The following is a 24,242-nucleotide window of genomic DNA, read 5'->3' as shown; positions in this document are numbered from 1 at the left end:
ATTTTTCTCGTAATTTCCGTTCTTTGTCTGTCTGAATAAGACGGATTTCCACCATTTTGAATGCAAATACAATGGAAAAGCATTTCACCAAAATCTTAGGGCTATACCACTAAATTTTCAAAGGAGGCCGAAGGGCTGAAATGTTCACGTTCGTTCGAGCCCATTAGGTGGCCACAACCGCGTATGCAAGTGAAAATCAAGTCATTCTGCCATACAATCTAGTTATGTACGTGTACTTGCTTATCTAATACGTATACGTATTTCGCGCTCGTGTGATCATTGTGAAAAGAGAAAAGTCCTTAATGGTATACAAATGTATAATCTACACCGAAACGTCTGTACCAGGTAGTTGATAAAAGGGATAATGGTTTAAATACACTACATAGTCGGTGTTTCGTATTGTTCGAAACCAACTCGAGAGTGAAGAAAACTGAAGAAGGCATCGGCGGCGAAAACGCAAAGTAAACAAGACTGCGGGAAAAAATTTCTACTCGAACCTCTGGATGATGTTTATCGACGAAAAATAATAATGACCGCGTGGTCATTCGTGGAAACACACCGAGTGAAAATATAGATAGACGAAGGGAGGCAGAGAGTTAAACTCGGCCGAACAATCTTCGAAAGTAATTTAACTAAACAATTTAACAAAGCCATGCGAAAGTATCATTAAGTCTCAAGTGTTTATCCAATTTGAACTATAAAAGACGAGCTCTACTGTCTAAAATGCTAAGCTTCATTTGAATCCAGCTACCCATTTTGTTTTCAATTGACCCAATAAAATTTTAGTTTTTTTTAATGGGTTGATCTTCCTCATACATTTACAATCCTTTCAAAAGGAAAAAAAGACTTGATTAAATCAGTGATTAGCAACCACGATCAAAAATATTGAAAAACATCAAAAAATTTGGAAGCAACTCCACACAAAAAAAGTAAAAACACAAGTAGTTATCTCAAAATTTCACAAACAAAATTCAAGAACTTCGTCTCATTAGCATCGCGTAAGTAAGGAACTTTGCTTTAACACAATGTGCACAGCTTAGGAATCGATCGATAAAACAATATTACACATACGAAATACTTCGGCGAAACTTCATCTTTTTTTCTGAATTGGCCTCACGAAATGAAAATCTTAAATAATGCAACTTTTCAGTTGTACTTTAGATGCAATTCAAAAAAGAAAAAAAAATCATGAATTTTTCTATTCGCATGTTCTTCATATTTCCTCCTACGAACAGACTCCACATTTTTTGCCACAATCAATTTTTGATGATGTGGCTTCTACATATTTGTTTAGATTTTCCCATCATTTCTTTGATTTTTTTCCCACATCAATTAAGGTATTTTCCATCACTAGACAGGGACCCGTTCGCAATGAGTGGTTGAAATAAATGCGAAGACGTTATACTGTCAACAATATGACACGAAGAGTTGTTTTCTCAGTTTTTGACTCAGTGTGCTATCACTAATATAGGTAGTTTTTTTCTCATTTTTGGTTCAGAGAAGATCGACGTTGTCAGTGTAGGTACCATTGAGTTGAGGGAATGCCTTTATAATCAGTGAGGTCACTTGGAGATATAGACACATACTTATGTGATCAACTATCAAGTAACCAATAGACGCATTTTATGCGCAAGTGTGGTAGGTGAGGTACTAAGGGTCACTTCGGTGTCAGAGGCATATTATCAAGGGAACGTAATATTCATAATGGCTTTATGGTACTGGAACGCCGTCATCTCTGTCACTATACTAGAATAGCAATACACTAGTCAATAACTCGAAAACAGAAGATACAAAAACCAACTTGTTGAGCCACAAAGTGAACGGGTCTATGCTGAAGGAAATTTATTTGACGAAAATGTAGAATTATCAAAAAGTGAGACTTCAATAATCGATGTAATTTTCACTATTTTTTCACATTTTTTTTTAAACTATTGGAAAATATTTTTTCTGTGACGCAGGAGAAAATGAAGAACATTACTTCAAAATTTTTCAGAAAAAAAATTGAAGCACATACTTATCTATAGCAAAAAAATCAATTTCTGTTTGGAAAATAACAAAAAAGACTCTAGTGCCTTGTTTCCAACAAGATTATCAAGAAACTGATGGCATAATATTCTTCTCTTTTCATTTGAGCCAATTCAGAGCAACAGATGATGAATTAGATGATTTCAGCCGAGTTGAACAAATTTTTGATGTGGAAAACGGTGAAGAAACTTTCGACAATGTTTTAATGATTTCTGAACAATTTAAAATCAAAAATTCCCAACTTAAAAGGAATCGCTGAGAAAAACAATTCAACGGTAGCGATGAGTAAACTCACAACCATATCCTGAGTATAAGGATCTTAATGAATTAAAATGATTTACTCGAGACATATTAAAAAACTTAAATTGATGAGGCTTTCCTCATTTACAATTCCAAAAGAAACCCTTACGTATGGAATAAATAAGAATTGAGAAACGTAAACTCAATCACAACAAAAATCTTGGTCTAAATAAACGAAGTGCTTCGTATACTTAAACTTATAGGTGGTGAGATGCGTCAGAAAAACTAACCCAATTGGTTCGTATCGTTTTAGCGAAAGCTCGATTCGAAATTTCTACGCGAAAGTGTAAGAATTTGTCACGACTACGTCGTCGGTAAATCGCAATCAACCTTTGATTAACGTCGAATTAATGAGCATAAGAGAGTGAAATTTCACACCATCTTTGTTGAAACTGGCAAATTAGCCACAAAAACAGAGAAACTTAGTTGGCTCTCGGTAATGTTTAAAGAGAACTGTCACTGGCAGAAAGATCAACGAATGTTTCAACTCGATTCACGCTCATTCAAGTTTTAAACATAGACGTAGTATACTATTCAGATAAGTAGGGACTAAATAACAAACAATTTCTTTGAGTCGATTTGCCAACGACTGCGAGAGTAAAACTTACTCAACTTTGAAGGGTTTTCTCCGCATAGTCGATCAGATATTACATAAAACAGATACGAATAGTTGAATAAATATTTAACCAATGGCAATAGGTTTTTGATTACTTGAGCGTAACGATAATAAGGGATGAAGTATTCTCACATAGCATCGCAAGAGTTCCACATTCAAACTGAAAATCCATATATTTCTTCGAGAATTAAACTCGGTAAACAAAAGATGGTATTAGATGGCAGATAGGAGAGATGAGAGGCGATATGGCAATTATACGAGATGGGATTCGTTTCAAGGTAGATATTTTTTTTATACCGTTTGAAAGAAACAACAAAATATACAAGAAGTGGTAAGATGCATAGCAACTCTCAAATAAGTTTCCAAGTTTACTCATATGGTAGAAACAAACGCAAGATACCGTTCACCAATTTTTCACATTAGAAACGATGCAATAGCTCAAGTTTTCTAAACTTTATTTTAGCTATAGATACCTACCTATATGCACTCAAGTATTGGTAGCGACGGCGCAGCTGTGCCCTTCGGGCATCCTATCTACCATCATACGATACTTATTATCGATCTGGCGATCAATATCATTACAAGATTACGAATACCCGGTTTGAAAAACAAAAAATTGATCCTAGTTTTAACATAGTCTGTTGATCGAAAAAGTCTGAAAAAAATCAAACCTCGACGCCCAGAACTAGTCACAAAGTTGAACCGGTTTTCTAACCCTTGGGAGGCGATGCAAAATCAAGAAGTTCTGTGTCTAAACGAGGCTAGTATAGTTTTTCAATCATCTCAAAATTTTCCTCAAAGAACCAGCTATTTTTCTCAACACACTGACACTTATTCACAGCGATTTGTTAACCTCTTAAGGAGAGGAGGGAATGTCTCCTCGAAGCAAGAAGTCGATGAAAAACAAAAATTGAATAACGTGCAAGAGGAAAAACGAAAGAATGAAAGAAAGATGACGTATAAATTTGAATAATTATTCTCCAAGTACTTTTTAGTACCCACAAAGGTACAGAATTGTGTTAGATTCATCGAATTAGTCAAAAGATACGGCGAAGAAAGAAGCATTAATCGTTGTAGAATTAGCGTACACTTTGGTATACCACCACTACACTTCGTACCCTTCACCTAGGTACATTCCAAGTCTGCTGTTGGAAGAATAAGATAAAGGGGCGGGTAGGAAGAGGTCGTTGCGCGGGAATCGTATTCATTAAAAGTTTTATTTATTAACGTAAATTTCTTTCGATTGCATTGCACAATAAGAATAATTAATATAGCGACTCGTTAAAATTTGGAATTCAAATGAAAATATATTCGCGGCTAATTGTAAAAAGAAGATTATAAAGGTAGCTTTAATCTCATTCAGGAATACCCGCGGTATCAGGTACTTAAACAGAGCCGTGTGACTGCGACTTTTGCAACATATGAAAAGTAAAATGGATGGTGCTTGTTTTATCCCCGGAAAGTCGATGTTAATTTCGCCATTTTTGGTGAGTTTTCTACGCTGCTACGGATACCCATGCAGATTTGTATGAAAGTAACGCTTAAAATTAATTTAGATAGTTTTTTTTTTCAACTCGTGGAAAAATGAAGAGTTTTATGGAATGAGGAATTTCGTGATTCCAATGAGTTTGATCTCGAGACTTTTAATTTCTTGAATAATTTCAAGTTCAAAAATACTGAGAGTCCAATAAGTTACAGAAAATGAAGTATTCTATCGATTCAATGTTAAAGCGATAATTCGTACACTCATAATATACTTTAAAGTAAGTACTCAAGTACGTAAGTCTGGGTACCAATGCCAAGATCCAATACAATCAAGACATAAGAAGACCCTGTCCCAGGGGTGAAGTGACCTCCAAGGTCGGGCCACCTTCAAGGACCAAGAGGGAAGAAGATCCCGGCTCCAGCATTGTTCCAGTCAGTTCCTGGCTGGGTGGTGCTCAAGTCAGATAAGTATGTTATAAATGTATTATAAGTATATACTTAAGGATGTTAGTGTTTACTAGTGTAGTTAGCTTTACTTAGATGATAAGAAACTGTTTATTTTGAATGTGGCAGTACATTTTAAAAATCTTTTGCAAGAAATGTCCTGAAATGTACCTATATTCCATAATAAACTTCCCCCACCTCACCAGCAGGTCGACCCTGGGGAAAAAAGTACCAAGACCAATGTTCACATTTACCTAATGAAGTTCCTTTCTCGGAAGAAACAACCAAGCTGAGAACGAGAAAAAGACCTTCGAACATGTTTCTAACGCTTTGAAAATTATCTCAATTTTATGTGTACCTAGCGAAATTATATTAGCAGATTTTAACGTATTTCTTATACGTTAGTTAGTCAAATATCAGAAGGTAATATACAGGTTGAAATTAATGCTTGAAATTATTCACGTTAGATATTGCCGAGGAAACCTATGAAATAGATCGAAGGACGTCTGTGTGTTTCAGAGATGTCATCCCTTTCAGCATAAGGCTTACCGTTGATATGAGGATCGGAAATGAGTCAAAACAAGCACGACTCAGTTGTAATGATATACACAAAACCGGATAATTTCGAAATTAGAAATATGTACGAGTACATACAGTATACACAGAATTAAGCAACATTTCAGCAATGTATCCATGATTTCAAAAAAGATGTCGTATATTTGATCGGTTTAAACGGACGTTTCTGCGTAAATAATGGGTGAAAATTGTGGATTTATTTTTCATCCTGATCATCGAGATAATTACACTTTTAACTCGCAATTATCGGAGAAATGGTCACCCAAAAATATATCTTGGTCATCATCATCGGGGCTCAGGAAGAGACTTCGTGACCGTGGCGCTGCTTTCTGGTTTCCTATAAAACTTGCGTAAAAAGTTCATAAAGTATCTAGTAGTACATTTGTACCTGCGAGTAGTATGAATTCGGAATGTGAAGAAAAATAAATGAAACAGGGCTGAAAAAAATAGAAATTCTGATCGAGAAAAATTTTTGAAAATGTCACAACAGCCTTTTAAAAGTTGTGGATTGAAATTGAAGAAACCATGGAGGTTCAAAAAACAAATGGACCTGACCACCGATGAAAAGTTCCGTCAAGTTTAGATCCTTTATTAATAATTATTTTTAAATGTCAGCTCCTGTGTGGAGGTAGATACCTTACAACTCCTTTATGAGACACTTTGTAACCTGCCTCCAATCCAAACCCCAGTTACCAAAATGTAAAATACTATCCGTGTAAGCTTTTTAACAAACTATATCGGCAGTATCGCGAGACAATAAATAATTGAGATGAACGTAAATTTTGAGGTAAACCAGGGGATATAAATAGGGTTATGATATCCTAGAACAAAATTACGTAAACGTATAATACCATATAATATCAACATGACACTGGCGTGTACTAGGTTGATTCTATTTTCATCGCCAGCGTTTACAAATTTCCCTACCTATCTAATCTTTTAAATTAATCTGTGTACGAGCTATTAAGTGATTATCAATTGCGGTAATTTGTTATTTGCATGGGCGGTTTTCATCGCCGACCACTCGAGCTAGGTGTTATATGTTCAGAGTGTCTACTAAAATCAAAAAAGCGAATTTCTCGCCTTTTTCTTGCTTTTTTCTTGCTTCCAAAAATGAAATTTCTTACCCCTCTTCTCATTTACGCATAGATAATCTTCGCTAACCCCTTCAACCCCCCCCCCCAAAAAAAAACTCTCAACAAATTATTCTTCAATGCAGAGAAGTGAATTACTTAATTTCTCAAATGAAAAAATAGTAATAAAAAACGTAATGAAAACAAACGTTGAGGCAAGTCTACTGAAGTGAATTCAATCCTATGATGACAACAGTAACAAAAATATAAAAAGTAAACTTGAATGCGGATCAAAGTCATGTTATTTGGGGGAGGGGGAATATGATGTAATTTTTTCGACAAAAAATTGTTATTTTTCTGACAAAAATCAAAATTTTAACGTGCTAAATACCAGTGACATATACAATTACAGGATCAAACCATGAAAGAGCTTATATTTTTATTTGTGATTGAGGGGAGAGCAAAATCAGAATTTTAGACACGAAAAATCGACATTTTAGGTTATTTCAGAAAACTCTTTACAATGAATGATCATTTTACTGAAATGAAGGTAAAATTACTGCTCGAGCGAAGCGAGAGCGAAAATTTGTAGAAAAAATTTGTGTAAAAAACGAAAAAACTGCCATTTTGTATGCTTTATTTTACATTTTCATCGGAGCACAATAATATCAACAATTTTGAAAAGTTAGTTCTATTCAAAAAATGAAAAAATTGCACTTTACAAGTTGTTTGAGTAATTACCCTACCTGGAAATCCAAAATTTCCTATTTAATTTTTGAATTTCTAAAATTTGTGAAAACATTATCTTGAATGGCCCGAGTGAAGCGAGGGCAAAATTTTTGGAAAATTTTCCATTTGAAAAGTAGAACAACATCAATTTTAACAATATAAAAACTTGAAATTTTGGTGGAATAACTTCAAGTTTTCAGAGATTTTTGATGTGAATTCTTGTAAATTTTCTTGCTTTTCAAAGGAATTTCTATACTATTTTCTAACTTTCTTGCCACCCATGCGAATTTCTCGCCTTTTTCTAACTTTCTTGCTTTTTTCTTGCCAGTAGACACCCTGATGTTGACAAATTTCATTTCCCCCAAGATTTTATGAATTGGAATTATTTAGGTTACATGTATCTAGACGAATGGAATTTATCGTTAGCCTACCAGAGAATATATTGATGCGAGGTTATTTTTACATCTCATGTTGACCTATGGTGAAGGTGTTTTTTTTTCTTCTTTTTTTTTTTAGTAATTATCGATGAAACTCGTCAACTCATCATCACCCCAGGAATATTTCTCAAATGACGAAAGAAAGATTCACAGGCACAAAGGTTCAACTGCATTCGTGCATGTTCCAACGCCTGCTGCTTTCACGCCGACTTGGAGTCAACGCAGGCGACAATTTCCACAAAAATTACGTAATAATGGAAGGGTTTAGGAACTAGCATGAACACACGACTAACGTTATTCGCAAATATACGCGAAAAAATATATAAACATTTCGAAGCAACGAACCGTAAAAAGATGTTACTCGTGAAAAAAATCAACAACGAGGAATATCATATAGAAACGAAACGTAAAAACTGATTCAAAAGAATTACCTCCCGTTGGCAGGAAAAAGCTTCCAAGCAAAACGATATCATAACTAAGCATACACTCCTTGCATTTTATACAGAATTTCCAGCAACAAGGAGCCGAAGGAAGGAGCAAACAAAGTAGGAAAAAAACACCGCTGTGAAGAAATTCACCGACAACATAACAAAAGTGATTAAAAATTACCGACGTTTGCTTCAGCTTGTCTGCTTAACCTTAGCCCCTCAACGCGCAAAAAATGTCATCGACTTATAAATTTTCCTGCACCAGAACAAAATATGGTAAGGCATTGTGGCACCCAGAGAGGCGGGTGCAAAGGATTGAACCAGTATTTTCTCGTGCTGGGCATATTGCTTGATTTTCAATTTCAAGAGATAAAATTTTCTTTCAAATGTGTAATTTCCACATTTATTGGTATTTTATTTTTTTAAAATCAAAAACAGGTGGGATTTTAATAAAACTCATCACTAACAATTGTGTATCCACACCCAACTTGCTCTTGCACAGCAATTCGCCTATCCTTTCAATTCAAGGGGCAAAAAATTTCAAGCATAGCGTCTAACCTGTACAAAAATTGTTCAAAAATCTTCCTTAACACCCTATCTTTTTCTAGCCGATCAGTAGTCTCCAACAAAAGTTAATTTTTTTTCGTGCATGCCACAACACAAAAGAATGTAATACTCGATCAACTTGGTTTAGCAAAGACTCCAATTCTAGATCCCGAAATGATCGCAATGAAGTAGATGTTGTAGTTTCGAGTGATCCTCATTTTCTATAGAAATGAGCGATTATCTAATTAGCAACTTGACCTCGTCGCGTCGCAGTTCTATAACGACAAGAGTCGCGGATTGTCACATTAGTTTGTACCGTTATTTTGGGAGCTCTGGCCCTCGGTTAAAGTGGTTATCAGTAGCTGAAATTATAAAGTAAAGTAATTGTTAAGCATACGTGTCATTTGTGCGATATTTAAGTGATACAAATAAGACAATAAATGATGATTAGTGAAAGTGCATATCGCGTTCATGTGTTTTCTTTCTTTGATGATAAATTAATCAGCTGTTGATCCGCTATATAAGCCCAAGCAGGGGTAAGTCAAAACAACATTGAGCAACACACCATATACTTATTGTTAGTTGAACTACTCTCGGTGAGAATTCCCAAGCGTGAAATCACCACCTCCAATCGACTCGAACATATTAAAAATGGGGTATGTACTACGTAAATTTCATTTCAACAACTCAAACGTGTAAAATGTTGTGGGAATTTCAATTTTCAAAAATCTGATAGGCTGCTCTTGAACTACCACTCAAAAAGGTTCGAACCCGTTTCTTATCGATTACGAGGGTCGAAACCAGGACACACACCAAATTTCAGATTTCCTGGTCCATTTGATAACATGTTGATTTTTTTCTATTTTTGACCAGACTTTAATTTTTTTTTCAATTCACAAAAAATCAAAATCGTTTGTGAACTCAAAAATTTGATTAACTGTTCACAAATTCGCATCCGGAAAATCAAATCACCTCAATTTAAACCTGATGGACAATTATTTTAGCTAATTTTCAAACTCCGTGGTGTTGAAATTTTTTTTGGATTTGCCATTGAAAATAAAAGGATACAAGTGCAGAAGTGACTTACGTAAATTTTCACATAAGTATTATAAAATTACTCACTAATTCTCACACGCGAGTCCATATTCTATCATTTTTGGAAGGAAATTTGTACTCACCTAAAACAAAATAAAAATTAAGGTGGATTAGTTGGTTATGAAATCATCGATCAATCGACAGATATATGAAATAATAATAATGGTCGAAGCCCAAAAAGTAAAAATCGTGACGATCTCGACGTTCAATGAGGAGCCACAAATGAATATTCACAACTGAAGTATCATAAAAATTGTAAACTTGATTGTGAAAATCACTCAAAAATATCAAAAATTGATGGATCATCAGAAAACGAAAAAAGTTTGAGAAATGTCTCATTCAGGAAAAATTTTGCACAAACTGCTCAAGAGCTTAGATTATAGAAAAATGCCAAGAATTAATCGGAAATTCTCAAAATTGAATGATGATTTGTCAAAACTGCAGAAAGTGTCATAAATGGACCCCCTCCTCTCACCATAATTGAAAATTACCCGAAGTTGAATTCATGGTATCTAACGGTTTTTTTTTTGAAAAAATCAGAACTTTTTTCAACCAAATTTTCAGAAAGCTCTCTACTTGAACCTCCTCCTCCACACACAATAAAATTTAACAGTCAGTTTTTTCACGGAGAAATTTCCAAAAAAATTCAAATTGGAAGAAAATTTGTGTATAAAGTGTTTTTTAATTTGAATCAAAATTATTTTTAAAAAAACAATACAAAATGAACGCACTAATGATTTTTTTCATTCTGAACGTTTGCGTAGTGAACGAGTGAAAACGCAATGTATTTTTCTATAAAATGTTCCACCGATAGTTCCTAACATAGGTAGCATATTTCATTCACATTTGTTCCAAACGTACCGGTTAACTTAGTTACGATGGTATACGTTTAATTTTCATTTCAGGGGTCCAATTCAAGCAATCATGTTGACCCAGAAAAGAACTTTTACGTATACGTAGCATCAGTTGGTTTAGCAGTGACAAGACAAGTATACATACGAGCATGCAACCCAGAACCAGATGCCAATTATATAAAATTTCATTCTGCCTTTCAGTGTGGGTCATGTACACCTGCTTGATCGTACAGTTTCTGAACTACAGCACGAAATTACCAGAACCAAAAAAATTGGGTAGGTAAGACATTCCTTAAAATTTTTTAGCAGGGATTGCACTCAAATTTTTCTCAAAAAAATCAACATAAGTAACCAAAAAAGCCTGAAAAAATGACCAAAAAATTGTAATGTAAAAAAAAAGTGACAATCAAAAAACTTCAATGCATACAAAACATTACATTTTATTTTAGATTACAAAAAAAAACCGTTAACAACTCAATTGCAGTTTTTTCAAAAAACACAAAAAAAAACGTCGAAATTCGAATAAAAACCATTTTTGAAAAAAAAAAAAAAAACTAGCAAAAGGTCAAAACAAATAATTATCAACATTTCGAAAGTAAACTACTCGTAGATCAAAATGCAAAAAGAAATGATGAAAAAAATAATGGATTCCGGAAACATAATTGAAAAATGTGTTAAGACTACTGAAAAAATTGCAAAATTGAAAGGAAAGAGGGAAAAGTCAACCGAAACAGGGAGAAACGAAATTCAATCTTTTATTCAAAATCATTTCAAAAAATCAAACACAAATAGAACGGGAAACTTATTAAAATCAACAGGAAAAAGAGGGGAGAGGGCGAGGGAAGATTGCAATCCGAATTTGGAGAATCATTTAAAAAATTCGAATACAAAAAACTGTCCCTTCCTTCAAAAAAAAAATCCTCCTTCAAAACTGTCAAAAATTGACACGATTCAAAACCAATGGAAAAAAGGCGACAAAATAATTTAAATTGCTAGAAAATGACCAAAACAGGAAGCAGAGCAAAGATCAAGATCTGGAGAGAAAAAAAAATGGTAAAAAAATAATGTCGAAGAATCTCTCTAAGAATAAAAATTCGATTAGAAGTAGAAAAACTCCACCGAAAAAATTGAGGTAAAAAGCACTAAATTTCAAGAAAAAACATCGCAAGAATTGAAAAAAAAAACAACGATAAAATTGCGAAAACTTCACAAAAATGCAGATACAAAAAAACACGAAAATTCGAGGAAAATTGTCGGAAAATTGAAAAATAAAATCTAAAAGAATTCAAAAGAATAAGACTTGAAAAAAAATCTCAAGAAATCCTCAAAAAAGTTCTAAATAAAACCATCAAGTCTCAAAGTCCAAAAAACTTGAAAAAAAATTGTAAACAAGAGGAATTTTACAAAAATGTAAGCTGAAAAAATTACTAAAATTTGAGGCTAAATTAGGAGAAAATTTTATAAAAAATCTCGAAAATTCAAGAAGAAAGAATTCGCCAAAATTAAGAACAAATTCCACATCAAAAATGTGAGCAAAAAATCACCCGTTTTTTCAAAGCACGAAACTCAAAAAAAACCTTTTTCAAAAATTTAAAAAATGCAGTCAAAACTTAGGCAAAAAAATGACCATAATTCAGAACAAAACTATAGAATCGTAAAAATTCAAACAAAAAGATTTTAATGAAGAAATCACAAGAACTCGAGCCTCGAGGTGATAAAATTCAGCAACAATTCAGACGAAAAAAAAACATCAAAACAATTCAAAACAAAATCATGGAAAAATTATTTAGGGAAAAAATCGCTTCAAGTAAAAATGTATAAATAGCTCAAAACAGGATCAAATCTAGTCAAAACTATCGAGTAATTCAAAAATAATGAGTAATATTGGTTAAAATTAGGAAAAACCTTAAAAAAATCGCGTTTTGAAATCATAATCAAATTACTGACAAATACACGTCGCAGATCAAACGATCAAAGCATCGTAAACCGAAAATTGAGCTCAAAACCTGATTAAAATCACCCGAAATTTTCAAACACACTTGTAAAAATTTCGGTAAAATTGAGGGGGGGGGGGAGGAGTTTTCCAGTCATCAAATTACAGCTGTAACCGGAACGGTTGCGTAATTCCCCATTCCCTCTGCGAAGGAACCGGAAATAGAAACCAACCAAATTCGTCAAATTATTGAGCAAGTGAAGTTGAATTTCGTAAAAAATCTGAGTGAGGAAAATGGGGTCGAAGATTGTACACGAAATACTTGACTATTTTATTCTCTGAAAGGAATAGTTCACTAACGACACAAATAATTAGTTTTTCAATATCAGTTACTAAGCGAACGATTCGAGGAACAGCGGAGAGAATAACGCTACAGAGGTAGAAAATGTTTCAATATTACCTCGGCCCAATTTTGAAAACTGATTAATTTTTGGCACCAAGAAGTGGACGTTGGTAGAGGATCTGAATTCAGAAACTCTATACCTATTCGTAATCAGCGCTTTCAAAACGTGATTTTTTTTCAATCTTTAGCAAATTTTTGAGGTCAAATTATGGACCTGCGAGGAAGGGGTGGATTCAAAAAATTGACTTGATATTCGTTTTCAGCACTCTCAAAAACGCATGAAACAACAAATAATTCACCTTCACCTTATTTTTCCATAAATAAATACCTCAACACTTGTAGAAGAGAGGGTGAGCATTATCATAACATCAAATACATACAAAAATCATTGCAAACATAGTGACAGTCGTAAACAAGAAATAACACTCACCGATCGTAGTTTGGATCAATTTGACAATATTTTTCTCCTTTTCTTCCACCGAACGACTGCGCACAACGATGATGATAATTACGATGGGTTCAAGTATACCTGCAAAAAATAGAACATTCATTATAATTTCGATTTAATTCATATTTAAATCTTTTCAACAATTTTTCACCATGTTTCATACTCGTATATTTTCATTTTTGCAAAATTTAACGTGCTGTTTTAGACGTTAGACGTTACGTGATGCTATTTTGATTGGTTTTTCGAATTTTTCAGCAATTTTGTTTCAATGTCTTGAAAATTTTCGATCGATATATTACCTAATTTTTAATAATTTTTTGCAAACATAAGACCAATTTTGCTAATTTTTCATAACCTAATACTTAATTTTTATTGATCAAATTTTCTAACATGCTATGCAATTTTGACAACATTTCATGCAATAGCTTCTCTGGTTGGAATGTATCAAAAACAGTCAAAATAAAAAAAAAAAAAGTTTCAGCAGGACATTTTCCAAACACGTAACGAGCCTAACGACTTCATCATATGGGTTGGAGGGTACACATTTTACACAAAAAATTTTAGCATCTCTGATTCTTTAAAGAACTCCAACAACTTCATCGGTGAAGGGAGGGGGGGGGGGTCGTCGTCAACAGTTGACAGTCAATTTCTGGACTTTCGAACGTCGTTTTATTCAACATATATCAAGTATAGATACGCTATGGCTCCGGTAATTTGCCTATTGCCTACCACTACCAAAACACTAATTGATAGATGTGTTCTTTTCACACAGATTTTGGCAGATTTATGAATCCACAAGAATCTGCTTGGGAAGCAGCTTTTGAAAATAGATTTTGGATTTTACTTAGAAAAAGAAGACTCGAGGTTTCCAAAGATTGATGAATGTACTCGTAGAAATGTTGAAAAAAGGAAATTTTAAAAATCGTCCAAATATTTTCGAAAATATGTCAAAATCCGTCTAAAAAGAACACATCAGCTATTGAAATTTATTACTAAATATTACGTACTTACATCGTTCTGTTCGAAAAAATAGGTAGACCTATCCGTGATCCAATCACTACAATGAAGAATATCGAATGGCCTCCGACGATTACCGATCACGACACATCTCTGAGGACAGATTCGGGCTCAGCAACACGTTACAAAACGATTTCTTCGGAACTAACAACATCTAGTTACGCGATAACGACGGAAGCTGATACCGAATTGGCCAAAATACGACACATCAATGAAACCGATCATACGTCTACGAACACACTTCCAGGAACCGAATCTGTAACAGGTGAAGAAAAAATTACCACATTTGAAGCAGATACGATTACGATGACTAATATACCGCTGATAACGAATCTATTAGACACCACTACCGCTGCATTACAAACGACTACGAGCACTACAGACACCACCACCGGTATAACGTCTACATTGAATACAATAGAATACACGACGAATCCATATCAGCAAGATACAGATAGTACATCGACTGTACCAGCACCAACAGCTACCGAATTACTAGAAGCTGTTTCTATTACTACAGATACTCCGGTATTTAGAACGTACGAATATGTCACCGGAATGCTGTCGACGCTCAATACGATAGAAGATTCTACGAATCCATCGACTATACCGTATAATAAAGATACAGACAGTACATCGACTTTACCAGCATCAACATCTGCCGAATTGCTAGAAGCTGTTTCAACTACAGATACTCTGATATTCAGCACGTACGAATACGAGTATGTCACCGGAACGCTGTCGACGCTGAATACAATAGAATATACTACGAATCCATCGACAACATCGTATGGGCGAGATACAGAATATACGTCGACTGTACCAGCATCAACAACTACGGAAATGAATGTAGGAACTGAAGCTTTTTCGGTAACTGATATTCCGGTGCTTGAAATGCACGAATATGAACTCGGATTCCAGGCTGTTCTTCAAGACGCCGATAAATACAGTTTCAATACAGATACTATGAGTACTCTAACGAATTATTCAACAACGATTTTGTCAACTACGACCACAATTTCTGAGAATTCGTCATCGGAAAGTACTGATAGATTCTTCACAACGTCTCGAACTTCCGGCGAAATTACTTTGACAACCGAAATCGGAGAATAGGAGAAGGATGCCAAGGTAACCGAGGCGACTAATTCTTCACAATTACTGTTACGAGATTAATACTTACTCGAATTAAGAACCGATGAACCAAAACTTGAATAAAAATTAGAAATTAAAACACCAGCAGTTGAAAAACTTACACAAACGACGCAACAGCTTACCAAACGAATAACAGAAAAGAAATGACAAAGGAGAAGGTGAAGGACGCCAACTGCCAAGAGCAATGGCCGGCAATTTCTACAGAACATTCTAGAAGGTTGAACCGGTGTTGCCGGTTGGTGGTTGGGCGGGTGATCACGTAACCGTAACGTGAAGTCACGTATTCGGTATTGCGTCATGTTTCGATTTTTTTCAAGTTCAAAGTTCAAACTTCAAACTTCAAATTCAAATTTCAAAATGAATTTTGAATTTTGAAGTTTGAATTGAACATTTGAACGAAATTAAATTGAACTGAATTTTAGTTGAAATTATTCTGTTTTTAAGATCGAATTCAGTTCAATAATCTAAATAATTGTAAACTTTAAAAGTTTGAAATCTCATTATTAATTATAATTAAGTAATAAAATAAAAAAAAACATTTATGTGTGTATTGTGTACTGTGTAGACTGTAGATACGTATAATTACTGTGTTCAAAATTAAAATGAAACATCAAAAACATCCACTCTTTCGCATCGGTCATTTAATTCAATTATTATTACACACGTTTTAAACAGGAAAACAACGGTTTGTTTTATTTTTTTTGTATAAAATACTTTTTTTTCGAACTCGTACTGTCTGATTTGGTTGGTTAAATTTAAATCTCATTCAGTTATTCTCAATCAGAAACGTTGTAAAAACCCTTCATGATAATGATTAGGTGGTTATTCTTTCTTTCTTGTTTTTATGACTTATAAAAGAACAAATTACAAGTTACCTACAACAAAAGTACCTATAGTTCAGTTGAATTAATTAGATAAGATTGAGCGGTTTGAGCCTTTAAAATATGACTTTACGTTACGTCGCCCTTGAAACTAAAAACCAACAAGCAATAAAATACATATATTCATCAATTTCTTTTCGTAGGTAGTTACTTTTTTTTAGTTTAGTAAACTGCGTTACCAAAATATGCCTATATGTCCTATGAGGTACATTTTCGCAACTTGAATAACTTGATAAGTAGTAATACCTACTAGTCGAATGAATGTAACATCCATTACATCGAGTGCAAAAAAAGAGGCACAAGCAAACACAAAGAAAATAATTCTGAAAAATATTTCTCTTATTTAATCCCTTTAATACCGCATTAATTACGTACAAAACAATTTCAACGGATTACAAGCTATTTCAGATTAATTTGGGCGGCCGAAAAACGTATCCGTTGAATTTTTCGCCCATACACTTACATAAGCAAACAGCAATTGTAATTAATCAAGGCCCTTATTCGCTTTTTATAACAATATAAAAGGGCAAACTACAGTATAAAATGAATCCTCGCTACGTATCTAATACTTTCCTCGCGTAGTATTTTTAATTGTAAAATACGTCTAGTTTGAAATTTGTTTGCTTTCTTTTCTTAAGATAGGTAGGTATAGGTACATAAAGATACATAAGAATAAAAATTCACTTAGCGCCGTTTCAATGTTAATGTTTAGGTTTTTCAACGCTTTGTCGCTTTTTATCCACTGTTTCCTTAACCTTTTTTTTTTCTTTCTGCAACAAAACGGAACACCGAGGTTGATTTTTTTCAAAAGAAAAAGATATTGAAATATCTTTTGAATTCGGACGTGTCAAAATTGCGAGGTATATGTCAAAGGACCATCTTTTATCTTTTAGCTTTCGTTTTCGTCGGTTGACTTTTTATATTGTGTTTTTATCTATGTAGCTGCAGCTTGTGCCTTAATGCCTTGCATCGCAATAACCATAAAACTCGAACCCGCTAGTTTGACGAAAAACAGATTATTTTCTTTAAATAAGACGTTATCTGTGTATGAAAATCTATCATTTTCTTTTTAAAATACTCGCCATTTTATTCCGCAGTGTATACTATCGAGAAAATATAAACATTTTCTGGATTATAAATATCGTCTATATTCTCGCTGGGAAACATGAATTTAAACTTTATCTCCTACTATCTTTTTCGTGGTATTGAGTGAGATGTTTACTTATAAAAGGATTCTTTTGTATCGAGCGAGTGAAATCCATCAGTGGAATCACACAATCCGTTATGGAGGTGATTCGAAGGTTGGAATAAATTAAGTAGATAATTAAACTGAGACTTAATTTTTCAATAATTATTTGTTTTTCTGAAATAGGTAGGTAAGGTACATGTGATTTTAAACTGAAGGACTGTCATGAGTTATTTTTATTCAGGCTACAAGAATTTTCTATTTCGAGCATTTCATGTGTAAAAATGCAACATTACTCAGCACACGATATGTAGGTAACGAAATGATCTGAATATTTTAAATTATGATTTATTGCTTCATATTTCTCGTAATATTTCAGTATTCATAATATTTTGTTTACAACTAAGTGCTCGTTTAATGTTTACATGGTTTTTAAACGAAATTCTCTTCAATTTACCGCACACTTGGTTTTATTTTGGGTTCCTATTTGACTTCCTCGCCTACCAAGTTGATAAAAGTATTCTTTTTATTAACCATTACGAGTTTGTTGCCAATTTGTCATTTTCGTAATTTATTAATGAGATAATGTTTAATATTGGATGGGTACATGGTAAATATGTAATCGTGATAGAAAAAAATAGGGTAACTACGCAACCAAAAAAAAAAAAAAATTAATGAAGAAAGGTAAAAAAGTTTACGTAATTTTAATTGAAATATCACATGCCTATAAGGTGACAATTCATATAGCAATGTCGCAGATATTTGTTTTAATTTCAAAGGATCATATCTACGTCATAATTTTCTCGAAAAATAACAATAATAATAATTTCACTGGAATTTATAATGATGACGATTACTCGACGAGGCTGTTGTACAGGAGCACTCGTGAAAATAAAACAATTTAGAGACGATAGTATTTCAAAAAATGAACTACTTAGTTAGAATAAAAGTGGTTACGTGAAGGACCAAGTGTCATTAAGTATCTTACTTCTGCTCGTAATGGTTAACAAAAGTATTTTTTGTCACAATGAAAATAACAATCCCTTGAACAACATAACCATTCACTCTGTACTTTGTTGTTTACTTTTGAAAATTCAGTGATGCTCAATATTACACCCTTCGAGCTCGTATCTGATAAAAGTTTAACGTATGATAAATGAGGCAGGTTTCTATTAGAATTTGGCTTCCATCCATACATTAAGGTTTTGTCGCGAGATTCAAATTGTTGAATTTTTTAAACCGCGGGGTATTAGGGATTGTTTTTTATACGTAAATAACATTTTCAGTATCCCTGCCTTTTATTACTAGATCGTGAAATTCGTTATGCTGCTTCTTTTCTAACGACCATCGCTAGTTATAATATGACATGTTTTAAAATTCAAGTATCTTTGCAGCAATCTTCTCGCTGGCGCGTTATGACTCCGTAAAATAAATTCATACAAATCGTCATTTGGTATAAGAATTTTTTTGTCACTAATGTTGAATTTTTTCAATTGATGTTTTTTTTTCTTGTTTTGCTCTTCTTTTGCTGTTTTAATATTAAAAAAGTACGTCTTGCTTTATATTATAATGAAAAAAAAGAGTAAGTGGGTAAGCATACCTATTACCTACCTACCAGTGTTATTCGTTTGACTTCAAATAAAGCATATGTACCTAGGTATTTTCAGCTATCATATTCATGCACCTAAACAAGCAGACATGGAAAACTACAAAACTACACTATAGTAAACAAATTATAACCTCCAGCGTTTCCTAGTAAATTCCTTTTTTTTTTATTAATTGACGGCGCCATAAGAATGGAAAAACTTCAGGAAGTTAGGTAAGTAATAACAAAAAACCCAAGTTTTCCAGCCAGGTATTTTGTCTTTGAAGTTTCGCGGCAATTTTGAAAGAACGTGATTTCAGCTTTGGCGAATGAAAGAAAATCAAAAACAGTTGTTCAAACGAGACATAAAATGAAATTTTATTTCAAAGAAAATTCGAAACAGTTATATGTTTATAAAGTTTATCAAATAAATGCTACCAGCGAGTTGCTGTACGTTGAACAAACGTTATTACTGAAATATTCTTATAGGTACACGGCTTGACAAGACGTGCTAGGTAGGTAACGTGTAAAAGAAAATGTTGTTTCAGATTTTATTTTCGTTTGAACTTCGCTTTTATAGCTTTTGGTGCTTGGTAATTTATGAAAAAAATAATACGCCTATAGTATCGATGTAGGTAGTATAAGTTGTCGAGCTTTATGACATATTATGGGCTTACGCATAGGTAAATGTTGAGTTTTACACCAAATACGATACTGAATGTTTAGTTTTTAAAGTCTCCGTTTATATTTTTATTTTATAAGTTGACATTACATATATTAAAGTGGACCAAGGGCTATTTTTAGGGTAGCTCAAATTTTTTTCACGATTTCGTCGTATTATTGCAACTAACTTTTCGAGGTCAAGTTAAAATAAAGTGTTGATTTAAAAAATGAGGGGAAAAATTTACTGAGATTTTTTAAACCGTACAAAGGTAGATCGAAAAAGCAGGCAAAAATTCATCATCTGTCAAAATTTCAAGTGCAAAAGTGCCTTTTTCGATTTTTGATGAATTTTCAAAAATCAAATTTTGGCCAAAATGTAAGAAAAAAGTCAAAATTTTACCAAATTGACTTAGAAAGCTTAAACTTGGGATATACCCTATTTTCGACCTGCCAAACCGATTGGAATCTGTTTCAAACCGTTTTAAGCAGTTCTGGAGCCTCCAGCAGATTATTGAAACTCGAAATTCTCACAAAATTTCAACAAATGGAGCTGGAAAGTCGAAATTAATTCTGAAAACTAATTTTAATACGCTGTGAAGTCGACTGCAGGTAAATTTCAAGTCGTTTTGGAGCCTCCAGCGATTTTTGAAAATTACTGGAGCCTCCAGTAGATTTTTGAAACTTGAAATTTCCCCAAAATCTCATCTAATGGGGTTAGCAAGCCGAAATTTACTCTGCAAATAACAGTGCAAACTAATTTTAACACCCTCTGAAGACGACTACATGGTGGTTTTAAGTGGTTTTAAAGTTTTCAGCTACTTTCAGGAAATTTCAATTTTCCTAAAAAGGCCATGAAACCTTTCAAAAAGTCACTGGAAGTTCCAAAATTACTTGAACCCACTTGAAGTTGTCTTCAGAGGGTGTTAAAATTAGTTTTGCAGAGTAAATTTCGGCTTGCTAATCCCATTTGATGAAATTTTGGAGAAATTTCAAGTTTCAAAAATCTGCTGGAGGCTCCAGTAACTTTCAAAAAATCGCTGGAGGCTCCAAAAACGACTTGAAATTTACCTGCGGTCGACTTCACAGCGTATTGAAATTAGTTTTCAGGATTAATTTCGGCTTTCCAACTCCATTTTGATGAAATTTTGTGAGAATTTCGAGTTTCAAAAATCTGCTGGAGGCTCCAGAACTGCTTAAGACGGTTTGAAACAGTTACCAATCGATTTGGCAGGTCGAAAATGGGGTATATCCCAAATTTAAGCTTTCTATAGGTCAATTTGGTAAAATTTTGATTTTTTTCTCACATTTTGGCCGAAATTTGATTTTTGAAAATTCGCCATTTTTTGAGGACAAGAGCTAGAAATGTTCCTAAGGACTCTCTTCTTAAGAAAAAAGTTGTCCCAGAGGATCGGCAGAGGGGTACTAGTGATCCTTATGCGGGCCCCCCGACTTGATTCGAAGTAGGTCTAGGTATCACTTTTCTACCAGGGTTTCAAACAAACTTCAAATTTATGTTGAAAATTAGGGAAAATCTTTTTTCAATAATTTTTTTTTTATAGTGACTGATATTTGACTACTTATATTGATATTATTAATCCACTTGCAGAACGTAAGAACACATTTTTTCAAACTTTTTGAAATTTTTTTTCAGATTACCAGTTCTTTAAAACTTTTTAATAGCTTCTTTCAAAAATATCAAACATTTTGCAAAAATACAAGAGCGCCTATGTAATACCAAATTACAAATGCAAAAATGAACGACAATGAAAAAAACAATACAAATAACAAGAATTATCCTAGTTAAATAAAATTAGAACAAAAACTGAATCGAATTATAGAAAATCAGTAACAACAACGCATACTTATCATTTCGCAATGGAAATAAAAGAAATATTCATGCGATATCTCGAAGGAATAATTACTCACTGATTAACATCAACACCGAACACTTCTCCGGTGGCCAGTACTCGATGCGTATTTGAAATCGTGACTTGTTTCGGCAAACTTGGTAAGTCAGTCCACTTACACGAAGATAAATCATATTTTCCATTGGGAACCATAGCTCGATCATTCTCCACCACGTACACAGAGCCATTGAAATGAAAAGGGTGAAAATTAAGATGACAACTTTTCATTTCCTCCAAATCTGTCAACCACTGACAGCTAGCAAGGTCAAAAATGAAAATTGCATTTTTTATATGGCAATATGTCGTCCCAAATACTGCAGATAATGCGATTCTACCATCAAATGCACTAAAGTACGAGAATAAATTTCCGTACAATCCTACCGGTACTTCAGTTAATTCCTCGACGATTAATGTACGGTAAGTTATTGAGAATACATAATAACTGATTGGGTCCCGAAAATTATTTTCTGTTGTATTTTCTTTCTGAGCGATAATGTAAAAACTTCCGTTTGAAGAAGTACACGCGGAAACGTTGCAATAAATATTTTCGTGTTCATTTTTTCTCAGTATGTTATTCCAAGTATTCGTCACACAATCATGAAGCCAAATGGAGAAGAACGGCCTCTTTATCATTAGATATATCGACGTTTCCATAGCTGTTATTTCAAACTGGCCAGCAAGACGATCCGGCATTTCTTCTAGCGGCGGCGTTGAGAGATGTATTCTGGTACCATCTTTCTCGTCATACGAGAAAAAATTCATTACCTCCTGTTCATCAATGAAGAGAATTTCAAAGCAATACACCTTCGTTCCAACTCTACAAACTTTTTTACTCCAAGCACTGGTCGGATGAAATGATGATAGAACATATTTATCCAAATCACTGTTCAGTTTCAAGACACCCCATCCTTTCTGGCCAGTTTCCACGTCGATAGCGTTCAAATATAAATTTAAGGGTAAATTTAAATCGTCATCATGGGATTCTTGAATGCCTCCGCTCGCATCATTTATTGGTTTATCGTCACTACAAACCAATAATTGAGACATGACCGTGGAACTGATTAATTTCGTCGATTTTAAACAAGCTGCACGCAAAAGTGTTTCTATATCTTCACGACTGGCATTGTTATGTTTACTCCATTTCATTATCAACAGAAGTACGGGTTCTTCTTCGCTTTCAGTTTCGCTTACATCCAGAAAACTGAGAATTTTTTCGAAAACATCAACAGGGATTTTTTTGAAAGAATTAGTCTTTCCATAATCGATGATGTCGTCGGCTATTGTATCGCTACACTTTGAATATAATCTATCTAGTTGAATATTCCGGGCGAATACGCAGGTCTCAATTAAGTAGTTGATTATTTCGGCATTCTTCATGATATAAGAAATGCAAGCGTTTTCTATAATCTCCAGTTGTAACAAATTACTGGCTTTCAGGATAGAGTAGGCATTACCCGGATGAAATCGAATACTACCTGTGTACACAGATTTCAGAATCTCTTCAAACGTTAAGGTTTCTATATCGTTTATCGTAACGGTATCGGAATTGCTTTCCTTGAAATTTCCATTAAACATGGTTTTGAAATAAGGAGATACAGCAGACAAAACTAATCGATGACAAGGCATGATGGTGCCGTTGACGTTAAATTTTACATCACAAAACAAACTTTCCATCCTTAGATCGTTTAGGTGTTTGAAGAATGATTTCTCCGCCTGGTTCAGATCCACAGTTTGAACCAAATCTAGAACAATAAACAGGAAATCAGTAAGTACATATGTATCAACAAACTTCGGCAGCAGCAGAATTAGGTCGCTATAAAGTAATTCTGTTCTGGGAAAATCCCATCGTCTATCGAGCTCTGATAAGAACGATTCTCGAGATTACTCGAGATGAAATGGATATGAAATATGTAGGTAAGATACTTACGTGCCATGCTGCTGTTGCTGGAGAAATTATTACAAGTTTCCATTTTCATAAATTAAAATTACTTTTTATCGTTGTAAGTCGTAAATCGTCTCAATTCTCGTCAAATTGATTCATCACTCGATTCTTATCAATGATGGCTGGAGCATGACTGGAGCATGGAATCACCTCATCCTTCCAGTTTTGTTTAATTAGTCGGAGAGGTCATTATTTTGTCAGCTTGGAGGTGGTTGGAGTGCAAATAAGAAAATACGTTCCGTGTGGGTAAAGTGTTCTAGACGTGTGGATGTTTTAAATTTTTGTCAACTTCAAAGTTCAAAGTTCAAACTTTTTTATTATTATTTTTTTTTAAATGACGTATCACTTACGCGACTATTCGTTTAATTTGCTGATACCTACCTAAGTGTCGATTAGTGAATTTTAATTAATGAATTTTTTCAACTTCAAAGTTCTCTAATTGTAAGTTACTTCAAATTTTTTTATTAGTTTTTATTTTATGAAAATTGAAAAATTAATGAATTCAAAATTGGCACAT

The 24,242-nt window shown here is 33.8% G+C and overlaps 2 protein-coding genes across 4 annotated transcripts; one reads left to right on the top strand and one right to left on the bottom strand.

Moving 5' to 3' along the window:
* The first annotated feature begins 8,915 nt into the window (after nt 1-8,915).
* LOC135840725 (mucin-2-like) lies at nt 8,916-16,535 on the top strand. 3 transcript variants are annotated; one of them, XM_065357384.1, is made up of 4 exons: nt 8,916-9,195; nt 10,660-10,888; nt 14,430-14,674; nt 14,750-16,535. In XM_065357384.1, the coding sequence occupies exons 2-4, from the start codon at nt 10,758-10,760 to the stop codon at nt 15,520-15,522; spliced, it is 1,149 nt and encodes a 382-aa protein (XP_065213456.1). In that variant the 5' UTR covers nt 8,916-9,195; nt 10,660-10,757; the 3' UTR covers nt 15,523-16,535. The 3 variants fall into 3 exon arrangements, with proteins under 3 accessions (XP_065213456.1, XP_065213455.1, XP_065213458.1); XM_065357383.1 differs by having other exon boundaries at nt 14,430-16,534; XM_065357386.1 differs by having other exon boundaries at nt 14,426-16,534.
* A 2,948-nt stretch (nt 16,536-19,483) lies between these two features.
* Nucleotides 19,484-23,854, bottom strand: LOC135841131 (uncharacterized). The gene is made up of 2 exons (XM_065357948.1): nt 23,711-23,854; nt 19,484-23,525 (listed from the first exon to the last, which is right to left on the bottom strand). The coding sequence occupies exons 1-2, from the start codon at nt 23,757-23,759 to the stop codon at nt 21,799-21,801; spliced, it is 1,776 nt and encodes a 591-aa protein (XP_065214020.1). The 5' UTR covers nt 23,760-23,854; the 3' UTR covers nt 19,484-21,798.
* Nucleotides 23,855-24,242: the final 388 nt, after the last annotated feature.

This window comes from Planococcus citri, chromosome 3 (assembly GCF_950023065.1).
Source record: "Planococcus citri chromosome 3, ihPlaCitr1.1, whole genome shotgun sequence".
Classification (NCBI taxonomy): Eukaryota; Metazoa; Arthropoda; class Insecta; order Hemiptera; family Pseudococcidae; genus Planococcus; species Planococcus citri.
Note: the sequence above shows the minus strand (reverse complement) of the source record. Positions and strands in the feature narration are given on the sequence as shown.

Coding starts and splice junctions, on each gene's coding strand:
- LOC135840725 (XM_065357383.1), top strand. CDS start 10,758: ATGCAACCCAGAACCAGATGCCAATTATATAAAATTTCATTCTGCCTT. Junction 10,889..14,429: donor GAACCAAAAAAATTGGGTAG/GTAAGACATTCC, acceptor AAAAATAGGTAG/ACCTATCCGTGATCCAATCA.
- LOC135841131 (XM_065357948.1), bottom strand. CDS start 23,759: ATGAAAATGGAAACTTGTAATAATTTCTCCAGCAACAGCAGCATGGCA. Junction 23,526..23,710: donor CAGCAACAGCAGCATGGCAC/GTAAGTATCTTA, acceptor TTATTGTTCTAG/ATTTGGTTCAAACTGTGGAT.